Below are 19,864 nucleotides of genomic sequence, written 5' to 3' on the forward strand. Positions count from 1 at the left end.
ACAGAAGACCATTACAAACCCATTAGATATACATTCACAGTGTGGAGGCACCCGCAATTCAGGCAGATCTCCAGGCAAAGCAAGCACCATGCAAAATTGCATGAAAATAGTCCTGTCCTTTTAATCTGTTATAAATCTTGACAATAATTCATCGCCTATTACGGAAGTGAACAAACTGAAGTGTCAATTCAGGAATTGCTATTTTAATGTGGCAAGAATGAAAATAACTGTCGATAAGATTAAACATATTTCCATATACAGCTCTGAAAAAAAACTAAGAGAACACTTCAGTTTCTAAATCAGTTTCTCTGATTTTGCTATTTATAGGTATATGTTTAAATATAATTAACACTATTGTTTTATTCTATAAACTATAGACAACATTTTTCCCAAATTCCAAATAAAAAAATTGTCATTTACAGCATTTATTTGCAGAAAATGAGAAATGGCTGAAAAAAACGATGCAGAGCTTTCAGACCTCAAATAATGCAAAGAAAACAAGTTCATATTCATACAGTTTTAAGAGTTCAGAAATCAATATTTGGTGGAATAACCCTGTTTTTTAATTACAATTTTCTGCATCTTGGCATATTCTCCTCCACCAGTCTTACACACTGCTTTCAGATAACTTTATGCCACTCCTGGTGCAAAAATTCAAGGAGTTCAGATGGTTTGTGATCATCCATCTTCCTCTTGATTATATTCCAGAGGTTTTCAATTTGGTAAAATCAAAGAAACCCATAAATCTTAAGGGGTCTCTTATTTTTTATCCAGAGTTGTATATTGCCAGCTTCTGCTACACGATCTAATTTAATGCTATATGATGTGTGATAATCAACTACCCCTAAAGTTGTGGTCATATTCAATGTCGATGGATGAACATTAGCTCAGTAATACACTAAAGCAGATCTCCACACAAAGGGACCAATGAGGGATTTCCCATCCAGCCCCCTGACCCTCATCTGCTCACAGCTAAACAGCAATCTGACAGACTCTTTTTGTTGAAGGGCGGGACTTTATGACACTGACTTCATGTTGAATGTTAAACAAATTCCCAGTCCCAATGCAACCAGGAGCAGGTCTCCTCCTTAATAATGCCCCAAAATGTATAACACCAATGCATTATAGGTATTACAAAATTATTTACATGCATGCAATTTATATATATTGCATATGCTTAATAGGCTGATAACTTTCATTATTGTGATACTTACTTTAATTAAGTATTAATAATTAATTAATAATGTTAAGAATAAATGGCTAAAACGATCACACAATCGTTTCCCCTTGCTTCAAACTATAAATGTTTGCATCTTTTGGTTTGCACTGGAGCTATTATGCTAAATAAAGCACTGGTCAAACTGGATGTTATCATGAAATCTGATTTACACACAAAAATTCTCCTGCGTTTTGCTACACCTCATTACATGCTATAACATAAATATCTATCAAATAAACTATTGTCTTTACCTTTATTTGATTTTTATAAATGTATTGTTACTTATAAAAAAATACTTTAGATTAGATTAGTTCAGAAATTTTACCAATTTAAAACATACAACACCACATTTTGCGTACCTTATCAATCATGCGGCGGGCCTCCTCCTCCTCAGGGTTGCGGTTTTCCAGCTCGATGGTATAAGTGCCTTTGTCGCTCTGGTCATCGTCTTGCTTCTGCGGCTCATCTCCTGGGCTGGGCTGTCCCGTGCTGACAGAGCTACGCACCAGGCCGGGGTCCTCAGACCTCTGCTTCTGCAGCAGCCGCGCTGCCGTGGGGGCCACTGCCGCCAGCGCTGAACCCACTGCCCTGCTTCCGTCTCCAGTCGCAGACGTGACCTTAGGACGGGAGGGCGGAGCCGGGCAAAGCCCTTCCCCTGCCAAGCCTGCCAACAGGGGCGCGGTCTGAGAGAAGGAGTAGGAACGGCGTTTGCGTGGGTTGTCCTCGTCGAAGAACTCGATCATGAAGGCAGTGCGGCTGCTGCCAGATGCACCCTCGGCCCCGTTGGCTTTGGCACGGGCCAGTCCGGCCGCTTTCAGGCGCTCCTCCAGGGCTGCATGGCGTCTGCTGCCGAAGCGCAGGCCCAGGCCGTTCTCCGAGTCACTCTGGGTACCGTCCTCATGCTTGCTGCCTGTGGAGAAAATAAAGGAAAGAAAGAAATTATCAGTTTAGAGTTTTATGGTTAAAAACTATTGTTTAAGCTAGGCTAGCTATAACTACAGCACAGTGTATTAAATGTGTAAATGTGCTCATTTAGGTTAAAACAATAGCTTTTAAACTCCGAATAACACCCAGAAAAATAGTTTATGATAAAATGCACAAAATAAGATGTACAAGACTTTGAATTTTTTATTCTATTGTAGTACATATTGTGTGCCATTTGCATTTTAAATTTATTTATTTATTTTCCCAAAATTTTTCCCATTTTCTCCCCAATTTACACAGCCAATTACCAAACCCACTCGTTAGCACATCCCCTATGACTAGTAATGCCCCAGCACCAGGAAGGTGAAGACTAGCACATGCCTACTCCAATAAATGTGAATTTAGACACCGCCTCTTTTAGAACTGCTGCTGATTCAGCATTGCCGAGTAGCATCGGAGGACAGAGCAGTGACTCAGTTCCGATACATCAGCTCACAGAGGCCTCGTGCTGATCGACATCCCCATGGGAGTGATGAGGGGAGAGAGTGCCATCTACCCACCCAGAGAGAGCTCTTTAGCCCGCTGGACAACTTGGAGCCACTGCCATTTGCATTTTAACCCCTTATACCTTTACACTTATAACTACATCATTATAATGTTTAACATCAATTTCATTAACCCTAAAATACAACCCTGTGGAATTAAACAAGCTATTTAAACCACACAATTACCAAATAATTCACAAACGTTTCTGAATTATATTTTCATTTACCAATAAATTCTAGACTGATTAATTACATTTCAAACTATGTCACTATGTCAAGCTATGTAACGAGACAATTGCATTTAAACAGCACAACAAAAAACAGCAATAACTCGCCTACTATGGGTTAACTCTGGCATTAATATTAATATGCAGTATTGCAGGCTTGCCCAGCTTGGCTCCTGAAGGGCTGGACTCCAGCACAGTTATCCTCTCTCAAAACACACCTAGTACACTTGGCCCGTTACTGCAGGTCCAGCAGGAGAAGAGCACGTTAGCAGCCAACAAGTGTGCAGCCTCCAAGACACACCTGAGCACAGCTAGAACAAAATCCCCCATAAGAGCCTCATTGTGTAGAGGGCGAGCAGAGAGAGACTGGCGGCTCGGGTTGCAGGGGGGCTGCACACCAGTGATTCGGTATAAAAACGAACTGCTAGAGGGGAAGAAAATCAAAAAGGAGTGCAGGAGGAGGAGGAGGAGCTGGAGGAGGAGGAGTAGGGGGGTGCCTATTCTTCAGCTCCTGCAGCTCAGGAAATAGCATGCAGCCAGAGCTGACAGCCAGGCTCTAGGAGGCAGGGAGAGCCACCCCACACTAGACACTAGCCTCGCATGCATCAGCCTGCAGACAAAGAGGCTCTTCTGTGCCACACAGCACACTCTTTCAGCCATCAGAGCTGGCCTCATCAGTCCTCTATGAGTCATGTACTCCATCTAGTATAACCACACACAAACAAACAAAACAATCGAGAACGCCCACTTTTCAGACAACAAATAGACAGAGGTGTATAAAATGTACACGCTTTCGGTATTATTCAGTGGAGTGTAAACTAATTATTATTAGTAGACAGAAACTAAATTAAAGCTGAATCAACTTAATCCATGTTAAAAGCTTTATAAATGCACTCTTTAAGTCCTAAACACCTAAAAATAAGGAAAGTCCTCACAGCAGGGGAAAGGTTGTTACCAGATAGACAAATATTCACAGTTTGCTGTTTCTATGACAGTTCAGAGGATCTGAGAGAAATGCTAGTAAGCTGGTAAGACCGGCAAATCAAAAACCTAGGTATATCACTAAACACATCACAACCATAAAATGTATGCTTTGAGGAAAATGGAACTGTATTTCATGAAAAGAATACCATGCCAACTATGCTTTTAAGAGTCGTATGAGTTACTGCCAGTGACACTAACCATGTTGTACAAGTGAAAAATAAGAATAAAACAGGATATTGATCCAAAATATATCATAATCCATCATAGACAACATCAAAAAAGGCAAACAAAGGCTTATAGAATGGCTTGTACTTTGAACATCATAGAAAATTGGTAAATAAACCTTAAACACGCAGGGCATCTACAGTTTTCTGCTGAAAATAATAAACTGCAATAATTAGTAGAATGAGGCAGCCACTTGTAAATTCCTATTAACTCATTTATGCTTATTACATAAATGGTTAAATTGCGTTTTTTTTTTTACACTGTTTACACTGCATTGTTTACACCACTGGCTTTTCAATATTTTTTCCAATGGTAAGAACATTATTATAACCTTCTCCACTGGCATGTTTGCTGTTGTCCCAAAGTTTTGACAATGAACTGGCTTCATAAGTATAAATGGCCCAGTTGGCACACAACCGAACGTTGAAATATACGTTGTTTAATGTTAAAGAAAATTTTGACGTTGAGTCGACATAATGTCCTTACCCTTCTCCCTTTTGAATTAGCATTTTATATTTTATCGTCATACAATTTAAAAAAACAGTTAGACAGAGGGATGAAAAGTGGTTTTACTTACATTGCAGTACTTGCTTTTTAATTTGCTGTATCTCTTAGAACCCTAGGCCAATTCTTAGTAGTTGTTGTAGCTTTATTCACTTCAAAATGACAAAGAATCAACTGAAGTGGGTCACACATGCCAGAAGTTATTCTCAGGCGATTCTAGGCTACTCAAATATGTCTTAACGTGTAACTAAGACATTTTTTTTTACAATAATAGCGAAATATATTGCGCTGTCATAATAAATTATAACTCTGCATAAAATGACTACAAATTAGATTAACAGATTATTAACAGAATTTTGATTTGCTCGAAGGTTTCCGTCGATTGGATGTCCAAATGAGATAAAATAGCTCAAAGAAAATTAAGAACTGGATGTTTTTTTTTTTTTTTTTAGTTTACAGTACTTTTCATTTACACAATCTTGCCTGAGGACTCAAGACTCTTATTATGACGCAAAAGTGACAATTAGCAACAACTGAGCAGCCTAACAGCGAACGAACATGCTAACTGTTTTCTGAGCTGAATTAAACACTGATTTTGATAACAGATTGATATAACCATGCTATTTAAAATAGTTTGTTCTATGGTTTGATTTGATATGTATATTGTGGTTATAGTTCATTCAAGTCCTTAGTAATTACCCTCAAAACCCCAGCGTGTATGTATCAGTTCAATTCTAGCTAACAGCCAAACTCAGTAGTAGGCTTGGAGTGTGTTAGCCATGATGCTAACTGTTTTCAGAACTGAATTATTAACAAGAAGGTGCTAGTTCTGATCCAGCATTTCAGTATTGGTACATCCTTACAGCTTCATGATATACAGCTCTGAAAAAAGTAGAGACCACTTGAAAATGAGGATGTTTGTTTGATTTTACCAATCTGAAAACCTCTGGAATATAATCAAGAGGAAGATGGATGATCACAAACCATCAAACCAAGCTGAACTGCTTGAATTTTTGCACCAGGTGTAGCATAAATTTATCCAAAAGCAGTGTGTAAGACTGGTGGAGGAGAACATGCCAAGTTGCCTGAAAACTATGATTAAAAACCAGGGTTATTTCACAAATATTGATTTCTGATCTCTTAACTTTATAAACTTGTTTTTTCTCATTTTTTGCAAATAATTTTTTTATTTGGTATTTGGGAGAAATGTTGTCCGTAGTTTATAGAATAAAACAACAATGTTCATTTTACTCAAACATATACCTATAAATAGCAAAATCAGAGAAACAGATTCAGAAACTGAAGTGGTCCCTTAATTTTTTCCAGAGTTGTATATTCTATACAAGCATCCTGCTAAACACTCACCTGAGCTCATCAATATTAACGCACCGATCCTGAATTCACTTCTGCAGTCTTCTTATCTCCCAGCTCTGCTCATCTCACACTTCAAACACACGCGAGTGTCCAAACAAATCGAGGAAGAAAAAGCCTGAATCTCCAGCCTTGTTAGCATGACTGCAACCTTGAATCAGAGAGTCTTATGTAACAAAACACATAAGAGCGAACTGACACACCACGTCCACCACGAGAAACACTGAGCCACGCCTAGTACTGGATTGACTGCAGAGACTCACAGCCCTCATCAATCACCTGCCCTCTACACACAATCACACACACCCACCCACACACACCACCCCCTCAGAGCTCCACTGGCCCCAAAAGCACACGGTCATCATAAATTAGCACCCATTTAATTAGGAAAGCCTGCTGAATGAGAGGGCTGTACTGTCACAAAGCATGAGCCTGCAGTAGCTGAGAGTAAAGAGACACGAAAGAACAATCCTACCAGACAGAAGCATTCCAAAAGATCCACTGATCAGAAAGATGCTGTAACTGCTCCTTTTCTATATATACCGTACTGTACATCCTAACACGAGGAGTTGCTCACCAGCAATGCCACTGATGCACTGCAGCATGCTACTGCATGTGCAGCATAATATGACTGCCTTTAGCGAGGAAACTGCAGAATGTACACTGCTAAACCAAGCTTCATTGCCAAGCTCTGTCAATGAGTGCTATAAGAGGAAGATTTAGAAAGTGCTAGGTAGCAGCAAATCCCTGGAAATCTGACATTTCATGGTTTCACAGTTGCAGACTAGGCTTCTGCTATAATAATGACTGTATTCCTCTGACAGCAAGTCAGAAATGCTCAAGCAGAACAGCAATTTTAACTATCTGAACAAGATACAGCATATCAAAACTGTATATTCTTTTTCTATCCCTGAATTTAGAATACACATATAACTGCAAATGCGACACAGCTACCAGCACATACAGCACATTCCAATTACCTAACCTTTCAATATGCAAAATATTCAATTAAACAGTACTGCAAATATTGCTGCAACCAGAGCTTTAGCCCCTGGAGAGCAGTCTTCCACGGTTTATTCTGAATACTGCTAAAGTAAGCACTACACACAATAGGCTTTATCTTACACCCTGTGCACAAGTAGCGTCGCAATGCTCATTGCTATCTTACACCCCGCCAACATTTTGTGCATTTTTTAGGCCTTTTGCCTGTGTCGTTTAAATAGGAAATAAGGTGCTTGTGAATATATCTACGCCGATGGGCGTGGTGGTCTCGAAATGAGGTATGGTCAAGTAAGTCTGGTGTATAGCTATCTTGGCAACACAAACACAAGTGCACCACTGACTGAAAGCCCAAAATATTTAGACAATAGTCAACAGTAAGATGTTCATTGCTACCTTGACAGTTCATTTTTTTGCTTGTTACGCACACATGGACACGCAGCAGTGCACAAACTCATAGTGTTTTCCAGTTGCCAGCTACACAAACCTTTCATCAACAATAAACAGAGCAATGAACAAGAGAGCAAAAAAGCAGACAGTGAGCAGAGAAAAGGAAAGCAAGCCTCAAGACATCAACAGCAGATACTGCAAAGTGTGAGGTAGAGCCACAGGAGCTTAGACATGTGTTACAGTTCTAGCACATCCCACTAATGTTCAATTGGATTTGTATCTATCTGGAGAACCTAACATCACAGCCATTGGGGAGTGCAGTGTATTCCTCCATTCCTAAGTGAATAATGCCACATGCCTGTGGCATGCCTGAGAGTATCATACTCTCTGCACTGTACTGTCTTCTACCCACAACGCATCCTGTTAGTCCACACACATCCCTGACCATCCATGTGAAATTAAACAAGTCTCACTGCTTCTCCAAGGCCCGATTCCAATACTCCCATGCCCGTTTTAGGCACTTTCCATACACTAGTGTACACTGGTCAGCTTGGGAAAAGCAGCACTAATGAGCTTTTGCTGTCCAATATCATTTGGAACACCAAAGCCAACCAACCATATGTCTTGCTGTAAAGATTTGGTCCTAGTCAAAGTCACTCAGGTTTTCACACCTGTCCACTTCTTTAGTATCATCATTGTTAAAAACAGTAACCAGCATCTTGCTCACCAAGATGTAGGCCAATATCCTGTTGTTATAAGAAATCCACATTATTTATACTTCATGTGTGGTCATGCTGTTTTGGCTCATGGATGAATACATATTAGTTAATATTAGTTAATTAGTTAGCTTAGTAGTTTAGAAGAAATTATAGGGTCATTGGTATTAGTATTGGTCAGTAGTTAGCAGGTTTTAGCCTCATAGTTGGAATTAGAAAAATAAACGTTGGTATTGTACAACAACTACAGGGGTTGGACAATGAAACTAAAACACCTGGTTTTAGAGCGCAATAATTTATTGTCCCGACAGACTTGAGGTGCACATTGAATTCTGCCGTGATTTGGGCAGCCGTGGTTTTATGTTTTTTGGATACTATCCGGGTTGGCACCGGAACATCACTTTCAGACAGCTTTCTCCTGCGTCCACAGTTAATCCTGTTGGATGTGGTTTGTGCTTCTTGGTGGTATGCTGACATTACCCTGGATACTGTGGTTCTTGAAACATCACAAAGACTTGCTGTCTTGGTCACAGATGCTCCAGCAAGACGTGCACCAACAATTTGTCCTCTTTTGAACTCTGGTATGTCACCTATAATGTTGTGTGCATTGCAATATTTTGAGCAAACCAGTGCTCTTACCCTGCTAAGTGAACCTTTACACTCTGCTCTTACTGGTGCAATGTGCAATTAATGAAGATTGGCCACCAGGTTGGTCCAATTTAGCCATGAAACCTCCCACACTAAAATGACAGGTGTTTCAGTTTCATTGTCCAACCCCTGTACTTGCAATATCTACATATTTACTGATCCATTCATAAGCAAAACATCTAGAATGTGCCAACTCACCTTTCAACCTCTTGAGGTGGACAGGCACGTCACTCTTAATACTCTTGCTGTCTTCTTCAGTGGACTCGCGCCTCACCAGAGGAGGGTCATTCTGGGCAAGCCAGTCGGCCACCTTGGTCTCCGAGGCCATGATAGCAGCCTGCAGGGTGCTGAGCTCTTTGCCACCTTGCTGAGATTTCTTGGGCCTCAGACGGGACACGTGATCCTTAATGGTCACCTTCCCCGGGGAGGTGTTGTCAAACTCGATGGTGAACGAGGTGTTGGCCTGTGCGGTAGCACTGCCCGCTGCGGACTTTGCGGCTGCATCGCCCTCTGTGTCCTTGGTCGGGACCTCGTGGATGCTGTTCTCTGCCATTTGGCCCTCTTTACTGGGGATCTCAAAGTAGCTAGGCTCAGGCCCCAAAGAGCTCAGGCCATTCTCCTTGGACTTCTCCGTCCTCTTGGCCTCTTTGCTCTCTGTGGGGCCACAGAAAAGGGGACATGGAAAATTAGCATCTCAGGGGTAGGGGGTCATGACCTCATGCAGAAGAGTCAACACAGCAGGATTTCAGCATCTGAGCATTCCATCTGCGGGAGGCACTTTATGATAAATGGGGCAGGGCTCTAAGTGTGCAGTCATAACTTGATTTGTCACATCTGCCATGAATTAGCGGGACAGCTAATGACAGCCAGTTAAGCTATTCCATTATTAATGATTATGTAACTAAATTTGCTGATAACAGATGCTCGAGGGGTCGAGGCCCACTGTTACTGCCAGGCGGCAAATTGTGCAAATGTGGTAAGACACATGCGTTCCACTGATTCCCAATCCAAATATCTGCGATCTATGTTTTGCATATTCCATAACATAAGAATAAATGAGCGTAACATACAGTATTTCTCAGTGGCAAGATAACACTATTCTTAGAAGGGTGAAAAAAAGTTCACCCTTTAGAGTCTCAGGGCCCCATTTTAGCGATCTACAGGCGAGCCATCAGCCATAAACCATACAGATTGATTTTTGGCAGTAATTGCACACATACTTGTGTGTGTGTGTAATGAGCGGGGGTGTACATGCACTGAGCATGCGCAACACACATTGCCAAGATAGCAATGAACAGATGACAATTGACTGTTTTAAGGTTTCTAATCACTCAGTGGTGCAGCTGTGTTTTCTGCTGCAAAGATTGCAATACAGCAGAAATTTCCATACCACCACAGCGCAAGCGCAAGACGTGAATGGCAATCCCTGGCCAAAACAAAGACGTAAACTCAACATGAGTAGTTGCATGAATGTTATAGTTAAATCACTTTGTAATCAGATGATACAGGACAAATCCGAGCATCTGTAAACAGAATAGGGTTATCCCCATAACAGTTTACTGGATAAAAGCATGTGGGCTATACAAGAGAACTTGGCTATCGCTGCAGGGCCCGTTGTAGCGATGTTCACAATGCAGATTATGTTCACGATGCATTATGAAATGCATTTTGACACATTTTTGAACGCTGCTATGTGTAAAAAATATGACCTGTGCAGCATTACGTATGATTTGGGCCTCAGGCTTAACCACTGTGTTACTAACATTTGCATCTGACCGAAATACGTAGTATATTTGTAAAAGCCAATGAAATACACAGTAACAGTCAAAGGTTTGGGCACACCTCTGTTTTCTTTTTTTTTATGATTTTTTTAAACAGGAAATTTAAAATTTAATTTAGAAGACATTAAGGCTATACAGGAACACATGCTGATTTATTTTGTAAACAAAAAGTGTTAAACACTCTTGGTATTTTCTCAGTAGAGGGTTACCACTGAGAATAATAGCATCTGACTGACACGTAAAAAAGAAAAAGGGAAGTGATTAAAACTGAAAGCAATTTAAATTTTAATTCCCAGTGCTAGATGGAGAATTTGTCTCTAACATGCTGAACCTGATTCTATTTAATCTATTACACTTCATATTTATTATTTGGCTACTACTATGTGAGGATTAATGTCCAGCTAAAACACTATTATGTAACATAAACTTCTTAAAATAAAAGTTTCAGAATCATTTTGACAGATTTATTCACATCTGAATAAATATGACTGCAACTGCATTTCAGACAACCAACAAAAATGTAAAAATGCTAAACTTTTTTTTTTGTCCAGACTACCAAACCTTATTCATCTGAATGAATTAGATTTGGGCTATGAAATAGCCCAAGGTAATCCAATACAGGCCCTGAAGGACCTGCTGTCATACATTGTGCCCTCAAATCAACATGAGTTAAACATTAATGTTAGATTTTTATCTTTATTAAAAGACATCCTTAAACTTTTCTAGAGCTTCTGAAATTAGAATCTAGTCATAACGGTGATGACACTTCCTGTTCAAAGAATATTCTTGTACTTCCTCTGAAACCAAGCATACAGCTCAAAGTTAAAAAACTGAAAAAATACCTAACTCTCCAACATTGTAATGATCTTCCTATTTCTCATAAACAACTTGATTACTGTAATAACTAAGCATGGCACTAGAGAGGATTTGCAAAGCAATTGTTGAAAATTCTTTTAAACGTAGTAAAACACTAAAACAGATTTGATTTGAAGTCCTAGTTGGTCTATTAATCATAAAGTTGGTCCACTGATCACATTAAAATGTTCTTGTGAAAAAATGTAAAGTGAATCATTTTTTCATGTGATCAATAAAAATAACTGCAACTACAACAGCAACAACATGCACCAACAAACTATAGGACAAACTGAATACATGTATTCAGTTAGTGCACTAACAACCTCTTCTGACCAAAGTCAACAATGTCTACATGATAGCCACTAAAATTGACATTTAAAACATTAAATACACAAAACTCAACAGCAATACTCACAAAAAGCAAATCATCTAAGACTTCATCTGTAAGAGGTGCGGCAGTTTGATGACACAGAGTCAAATGCAGAAACTCTTTGGTGACAATACCCAGCAAGGGGGTTGGGCCTGGCCACAAACAAGCCTATTCACAGCTCCTCTCCATTCCGTCCCTCTTCCCCTCCTAGATACACTAGAGCTGCTACCTTTTACTGAGGCAGAGCAGACTTCACCACACACTATAAATAGCAGAGGTGCTTTGATGTGGGGAGCTGCAGCATGAAGGTTTGCCTCTGGTTTTCTCTGGCACAACTGTGATAATATGTGTTTAAAGAAAACAGTACTGATTCATAAAGAGCTACTGGACCTGAGTCACACCCACTCTTTGAGGTGGTGAAAGAATGTAAGATCTATCTAAATCATGTCCTTGAGTGTCCTCTGTTTCCCCTGAAGAGGACATTTGCTGGGCATTAGCTCAGTAAGGTGCAGGGCTGTTGGACTGAGGCTATATTTGCTCCTTCCTTAACAGAGATGATTCTGTATTGAATTTAGATGCAGCCACAGGCATGAACGCCTTCACATTTCTGGGCCTTGAATGAAAGAACAGTCAGTCTGTACTGTGTGACCTGAACTATGGTATAATCCTCTAAACGTATCCTTATCTTTAGCCACAATTATCAAAAGCAATATCATTGCTATCTTATGAAAAACATGCATCTCCAAAAAAGCAACTTAACAGGAGAGAGATGCTGTAAAATCTTCTTAACTTTCAATGGAGTTTGTTTCTGGTCATTTTAATAAAAGTTTTCACTTTTAATAAAGTTATCATCCCATACGAACTCATTCTGCACCCTGCACTTTATTCATTGTTACAACGCACCTAGTAAACTGCCCTATACACACACCTGTAAATAGCAATATAACATCTATATATTCACAGCTATGTACAGTATTATACCTCTATGTTCATCAGTGCAATATTATATTTTCATAGTGTAAATTAACGTGTATAGCGTAAGTTAAGTGTGTATTTTCTATTTTTATTTTATGCTGTACATTTTGTATTTTTTTGCATACTAAATGAGATTGTATACATTTTCAAGTTTTTATACTCAAGTGTATTACGTTATGTGACAATAAACCTGATTTAATTTGATTTGTCTGTGATTTGATTTGATTTTGTCAGTAATCCTGTGTTAATCGCTGCTTGCATATTTTCAATACTGTGGTTAAATGATTTTTAGACTTTACAGTGATCTAAGAAATCGGGAGAATGCAGTTCATGATTACTTGAACAATCTGATCAAATCAAGCAGCAGTAATTTGATTTTGAACTAAGTGTAAACTCACTCATTGTTTCCTCTAGGAATTTTAAAGGCAGTGGCAAAAGTCCCACATTTTTAAAACCAAAAATCAACCAAAACTATTATTAAAATTGATTATAGTAGGTCTAAAATGAATCTAATAAAAAAAATGCTGACACACAATTTTTAATAATAAAATGTGTGTCAGATTCTTAGAGCTCCATTGTGTCAGGCTAAATTACTGAATTAACTCTGTGCTGAGGTATTTGTTAGCTCAAAATAGATTTTCTCAGTCGATAAACAAAAACACAAAGATTTGTAGACAAAATTGCCATGAGTTTTCCAAACCTTTCTGGGTACTTTTATTTTTTAAAAACTTGTCCAGGCCTGGACATTGCTATCTTCATCACTGTACAAACCCTGCAATACAAACCTAAAGTCAATGTCGTGTAAATGTATGGATTGCTGCTCTCTTTCTCTATTGCAGTGCCTTCTAGTGTGGGTTCCCTTTGTCCAGTATCTGTAGCTCACACACAGTGAAGCATCCTGCTGCTTGGTAATCTCAATCCTATTAATCCTGCATGGCACAAGTTAATGGGATTGCAGACCCCTAGACCAAACACATCACAACCAAGTGCGTCTAGTTCGGTGCCTGCTCTCCTTGGATTACTCTAGCAGCATTAAATCTTCTTTTTGACCAATGTACCCAGTTTTATAGATTTATGCTTGTCATTTTCCCCTTCAAGCAAATAGTACGATTTATTTATACATTCTTATAAGCCTCATATTCATCTTTGTTTCACGTCAGAGAGTCAGGTAGATATGCTGCTGCCTCAAATCAGGAAATACAGCAGGACATATCTGAACATATCTGGTTTTAATGTAAATTTTTACTGTTCAACAAAAAATCATCCTTTACTTCGTCTGCAGTGTAAAAATACATTACTGGATGGTTAAGACCTTCGAACAAATTGCAAGAAGTTTAGGCTGGCTATTCTCATGTACACATATAATGCAGCAGTATGGGTGTAAAAGCTTACGCTTGTGAATCCTCTATCTACCGTAACTGTAGAACAAGAAAAATACATTATACACCTGCATGAAGCACATGCTCGAATAAGGAGTCGGATTTAGCACAACACCTGAAAAAGAAGCTCTGTAAAAACTCAACATTCTACAGCCCAATCAGTGTTGAGACAGCCCACATAGATGAGGATGACAGAATGTTAAATTCTTTAAACCGCTCACTAAACTGCAGTGTAAAACCAACACTAACTGGACTATAACAAACACAAGAACCTTGGTTTGCACTGGACTTTCATGTGAGAAAACACCTTTAAAAACAAATATTTTAACCACATAACAAATAACATAATATAATAACAAGTGAATTTTAAGAAAACTGAAGAGTTAGTATTACCTGTCCCAGAAGTTTCCTGTTTTTTCCCAGATGCTTTATTCTCCTGTTTAAACGAATTCTCGTCGTCCGCATCTCCATCACCCCACCAGGATGGCTGTCCATACAAAGGAGTTCCCCTGTGCAGTGCTGCAACGTCTCCTACAACAAATAAGAGAAAGATTAGTTTACCACTCATTCAGTACTGGCTTGGCTCTCTATAACTTTTAATACACTTCAGTTGGCTTAAAATAAACCTTTTTTTTTCTCCTGCTTTTTATTTATGGTTGTAACTGACCTCTATCTGGCCACCAAAATAAAAGGTTTGCTGTGCCAGACAGAGAAAAGCAGGCCATTCATCAATCGTGAATCTTAATGCCATAAACGACTAACAAGATAATCTTAATTTCTATTACCGTATATTTTTGTCCTGCAGGGAGGTGGACTCATGCCATTTCCCGTTGGTGATTAGCACTTCAAAGCAGCTGTAGTGGAATTCAGGTTTGTTTTTGTTATTTTGATTTTCTAGTACAGTTACTATGGAAGGTAAATCTCGCCAAAAACACGTGTGAAAATATTATAACAAAATTTAAAATAAAATTAAATAACTTAATTTGCAATTTAATTTTTCACTTAAGCATGGGTCATATATGACAAAAACAAAAATTTTATTTAAAAAAAACTTTTTGCCATTTCATTTTCATTATCATACAGGTATTTTACAGTCAAATCTAAAATGAAAAAGCTAATTGTGAAATTAAAAATAAAAGCTTCATTTTGGTCTCGCATTTTCTTGATGAACTGCATAATAAATGTCAAAAATAAAATAAAAATGAAAAGATAATGTTGTTATTTATTAGTCCTTGCAATGTGCTGCATGTCTGACAAAATAAAAATGAAAAACAAAATGGAAAAATTTATAGCAAAGTGACAGTTTGTGATTCAGTGTTTGGCGACGACGGCGGTTTAAAGGTACATTCTGTAGGAACTGAGAGCGAGTGTGTGAAATGGCTACAGCAGTCCAATTTCAAAACATCACCGAGAGTAGTCCCCGCCCACGAAGCTTATTTGGGTTGCCAAATTCAGGAGGCTGAATCTACACAAAGTTCAGAGTAGTAGGAGAGGCAGACAACTTAGAGTACGAGCTCGAAATACAGCAATTCCAAAACTCTTCTAAAACCCGTATCTAGCGTTATATTGACTGTATGTTACACGAGGGAGAGCTAAATGTGCTCCGCGATGTGCTGGACAGCGCGAGCAAAAGTAACGTTACCTGACTAAATTAGCTAGCCAGTTAACGTTAGCTTACCTGTTCAGGAGAAAAGTAGCAGCTCTGGGTCAGTCTTGTAGTCTATTTGAGCTTTCAGTATTCAACTTTCAAAATCACTGTCAATATTAATCCGTGTATCATTCGTTCATTTGATATTCAATTGAGAATCAAAATCGGAAAATTAAAAAAACAATTCGTTTTTTCGTTTTTGAATATAATACCAAAAAACGAATAACGGCTTGTATTTTGTATTTTTATTTGGTTATCCAAACAAAAATTGGAAATTTAAAAAACGGACCAGGAGCCGAATTTGATTTTGATTTTGAACTTGACCCATTTGTGTGCCCCGGAAGTTACTGATTTGTTTATTCTTGGTGGGTTTCTGTTGCGCGGGAGTTCACTGCAGTGTTATCTACACAGTCTGTATTGCTGTAGGCTTTGGATGGAGTTGAGGATGGAGAGTTTTATCTTGTTCAGAGGAACTAAACGCGTTGCAGTGAAAGAAGACGATATGACAACAGAAAAAATCGGCAGGATCTTTCAGGTGTTTGTCTAACGTTCCGTAGCTAAATGTCATATTTAGTTAATGTTATTCTGTGAATTGCCGCCTACTAAATATGACATTTAGCTACGGAACGTTAGACAAACACCTGAAAGATCCTGCCGATTTTTTCTGTTGTCATATCGTCTTCTTTCACTGCAACGCGTTTAGTTCCTCTGAACAAGATAAAACTCTCCATCCTCAACGGCCCTCTCCAATTCTGTGTTCGATACATGTCTTTTTCGCTTAAGGTCGTGTTGAACACAGAACCTTCTAACACTCATTGCAGAACATCGCTGGATCCCCATTTGCTGCAACGTGCACGAAATCTCTTCATGCGTCTTACCACCTTCAAAAAGATCTTTAATTAGGCCAGAATGTGGTTCCAGTCCGGCCATGCTGCCTACAGCAATACAGACTGTGTAGATAACACTGCAGTGAACTCCCGCGCAACAGAAACCCACCAAGAATAAACAAATCAGTAACTTCCGGGGCACACAAATGGGTCAAGTTCAAAATCAAAATCAAATTCGGCTCCTGGTCCATTTTTTAAATTTCCAATTTTTGTTTGGATAACCAAATAAAAATACAAAATACAAGCCGTTATTCGTTTTTTGGTATTATATTCAAAAACGAAAAAACGAAAAAACGAATTGGTTTTTTAATTTTCCGATTTTGATTCTCAATTGAATATCAAATGAACGAATGATACACGGATTAATATTCACTCTTGTTATATTCCTTCTTTGGTTTTTGGTTTTGCATTTTTTGAGACATGCTGAGGCTTTTTAAGCTGTGTAGCACCTGGGGTTTAACTGAACCAGCTCTGCTAGCACCTTTGCTGTGCTGCAATCGCTGTATGTGCTGGCAATCTCGGGGGGTGGAGTTAGTGTTGGGGAACGAGCAGCAGGCGGAGTCAGAGGACAAAACTGACACAAACCCCGGGATGGAGTGCACATTTAAAGGAACGTACTGCTGAAGCCCTGCTGACAAGAGCTGCCAGTACTTTCACTCAACCTGTTTCCTTAATATCTGATGATGCATCCTGATTATTGTATCATTTACTACTGAAAATTAGTTACAAAATTGTCATTTAAGTACCAAAATTAAAATGCAAACGCAAAGTGAGATTAGCTCACTCTGCTGGTGTTTTATTTTTCCACTTCGCTTTTTCATTTTTAACTTCACCAGCATGCAAATACATGTAAATTAACAGTAGGCGGGGCTACAACTACTGACCCTCCCGCGAGGCTCCTGGCTAGTGGGCTGCAGCGAGCAGTGCCACAGATTGAACCGCGGCCTCAACAGCTCCCAGCCGCGTTCGGGAGCCTCGCAGCTCCAAGAACCTCCGAACCGTGGGTACTTGACTCCGGTGCAAGACACTAGGCTACAGCAGCCTCTGGGGCGAGAGAGACTGTTTGGGAATAGGTGGCTTGTTAGTTAGTTAGCTAAGCTAGCTAGCACCGGCTAACTAACAGCCGATCTACTGTGATCGGTCTCTCTCGCCACGGAAGCGGCTGCAGTTCAACTGCTGTAGCCTAGTGCCTTACACCGGAGTCAAGCCCCCGCGGTTCAGATATTCACGGTCAAGTATTCACGCTGTAAATTTAGATGCCTGTATACTCACGATGTTACCGTAAACAGACGCGCAGGCTGATAGCACACTAAAATAGCCCAGAAAAGGGGAGACGGACACGTTTCAATCGCTTATATTATTTACACGTACATTGCTCCCAAAAACAAGAAGAAATCAGAATAAAATCACTCACCGCAATGTAGATTTTGTTCAGTACAATATCTATTTGATAACAATCCCACCAGTGTGTGAAAGATTATTTTTTTATATTACCAGTGCATTCAGAAGTGCAATTTAATTTATTTAATTACTCAGCATTTTCTTATAATGCCAAAAGACTTAGTGTTTTTAGATAAGAGATGTTGTCCTTGGCATTCACTAGTGCCTTTTTGTTTTTCATGTTTATTAGCAATTTTATAAATCCATGCCTAGCACTTGTGTGGTGTTGATACCTTTGTCCCTCAATAGGTGTTTGTGGGTTTGATAGGCCTGCTGCATTTTGTTAATTGAAAATGTGTTCAGATATATGTTCTTAGAAGAAGATACATGTTCTTAATTATTCTATACAATTAAATATATATATATATACTTGGTACAAAATGAAACAGACCCATAGACCCAAACACCATACAAAAGTTAAAATTAAATTTGGCATGATTTTTCCATAAGGCCACAACAGATCCACTATAATGTGAAAGAGGTAGGCTGGCCTATTTTAGAGTACTATTATCCTGCACGTCTGTTTACGGTAATATCGTGCGTATACGGGCATCTAAATTTACAGCGTGGATGACCTGACCGTGAACATCTGAACCGCGGGTACTTGACTCCGGTGCCAGGCGCTGGGCTACAATAGTGAACCGCAGCCGCTTCCGTGGAGAGAGAGACTGTTTAGAGCAGGGGTCTCAAACTCATTTTTGCCGAGGGCCACATTGGCATATTGGCTGTCCTCTGAGGGCCAGATGTAACTTATAAATATAAGAAAATGTAACCAGATGTAATACAAAATGAATGTAATTACTCCTTAATGTTAAATAACTCTCAATATACTATTTATTCAATCAAATATTACAGTTGCATGGAAAAATGGTTGCTTGTTGCTCTATTAACATAAATCCTTTTAATTTATAAGTTATATTAACTTTGATCAAAACGTTTGATACTGAAATAAGGCTTAATAAATATAAAATCAAAAATTGTGAGCTGTGACAGATTTAGCATTTCCTCAGATTTAGCAGTTCCTCATCCAACCACTAGTCGGAGCTGCAGCTGCAGCACCACAAGCCCGCAGTCTTTGCTTAGTCAGAGCTACAGCCCAGCCACGGGCTACAGGAGCGTTTTTAAAAAATTGTAAGTTCTTCTGTGTATGAAATAAAATAACCCCACTAACCGGATAATACAGCTCTCTACAGTTCATCTTTCAGCCCAAGCAGCTAACAGCAGCAGTTTAGAGCAGCGTCACGGAGGCACTGCTCGGATTACATTATAAACAGGTCAGTTAGCGCGCTGCTAAACTCATGATGTTTATAACTACGGAGTTTAGTGGACACACCACGGCTGCAGGGTTAGACTGTTGAAGGCTACTGAAGACTACTAAAGCAGGCAACGCAGCGTAAGCAAAAAAAAAAAAAAAAAACCACACACACACACCAAAATACAAGTTAAGATAAAATATGAAAACGAACATAATAAAGCATAAATAATTAAATTGAATTGCGGGCCAGATGTATGTTTATTTTGTTAACCCGTGAGGGGCCGTATGAAACCGCGTCGCGGGCCGCATGTGGCCCGCGGGCCGCTACTTTGAGACCCCTGGTTTAGAGCATAGACTGTGTATAGCTGGACAGAGCATCGTCTCTTAAAAGTGAAGCCACCACAGGTCGGGCGCCCCCTGCTGTTCGGCTGCAGAAAGCTGTGTAACTCCACCCATCCCCATAGGTTTCAATGGCAAAACAGACAACTCTCAATCACGTTTTTTTCTAATATACTGTAATTC

General features: G+C 39.4%; 1 protein-coding gene across 7 annotated transcripts in view; it reads right to left on the reverse strand.

Moving 5' to 3' along the window:
* cep170aa (centrosomal protein 170Aa) overlaps positions 1–19,864 on the reverse strand; it is an 86,185-nt gene that overhangs the window by 25,480 nt on the left and 40,841 nt on the right. For 6 of the 7 annotated variants that reach the window (XM_049481357.1, XM_049481356.1, XM_049481355.1 and 3 more), the window contains exons 7-9: positions 14,506–14,643; positions 8,951–9,406; positions 1,579–2,129 (exon numbers count right to left, since the gene is read on the reverse strand). In XM_049481357.1, the coding sequence (XP_049337314.1) occupies positions 1,579–2,129; positions 8,951–9,406; positions 14,506–14,643 (1,145 nt within the window). The remainder of the gene's footprint in view (positions 1–1,578; positions 2,130–8,950; positions 9,407–14,505; positions 14,644–19,864) is intronic. The other variant, XM_049481361.1, reaches the window with a different exon arrangement.

This window comes from Astyanax mexicanus, chromosome 7 (genome assembly GCF_023375975.1).
Source record: "Astyanax mexicanus isolate ESR-SI-001 chromosome 7, AstMex3_surface, whole genome shotgun sequence".
Classification (NCBI taxonomy): Eukaryota; Metazoa; Chordata; class Actinopteri; order Characiformes; family Acestrorhamphidae; genus Astyanax; species Astyanax mexicanus.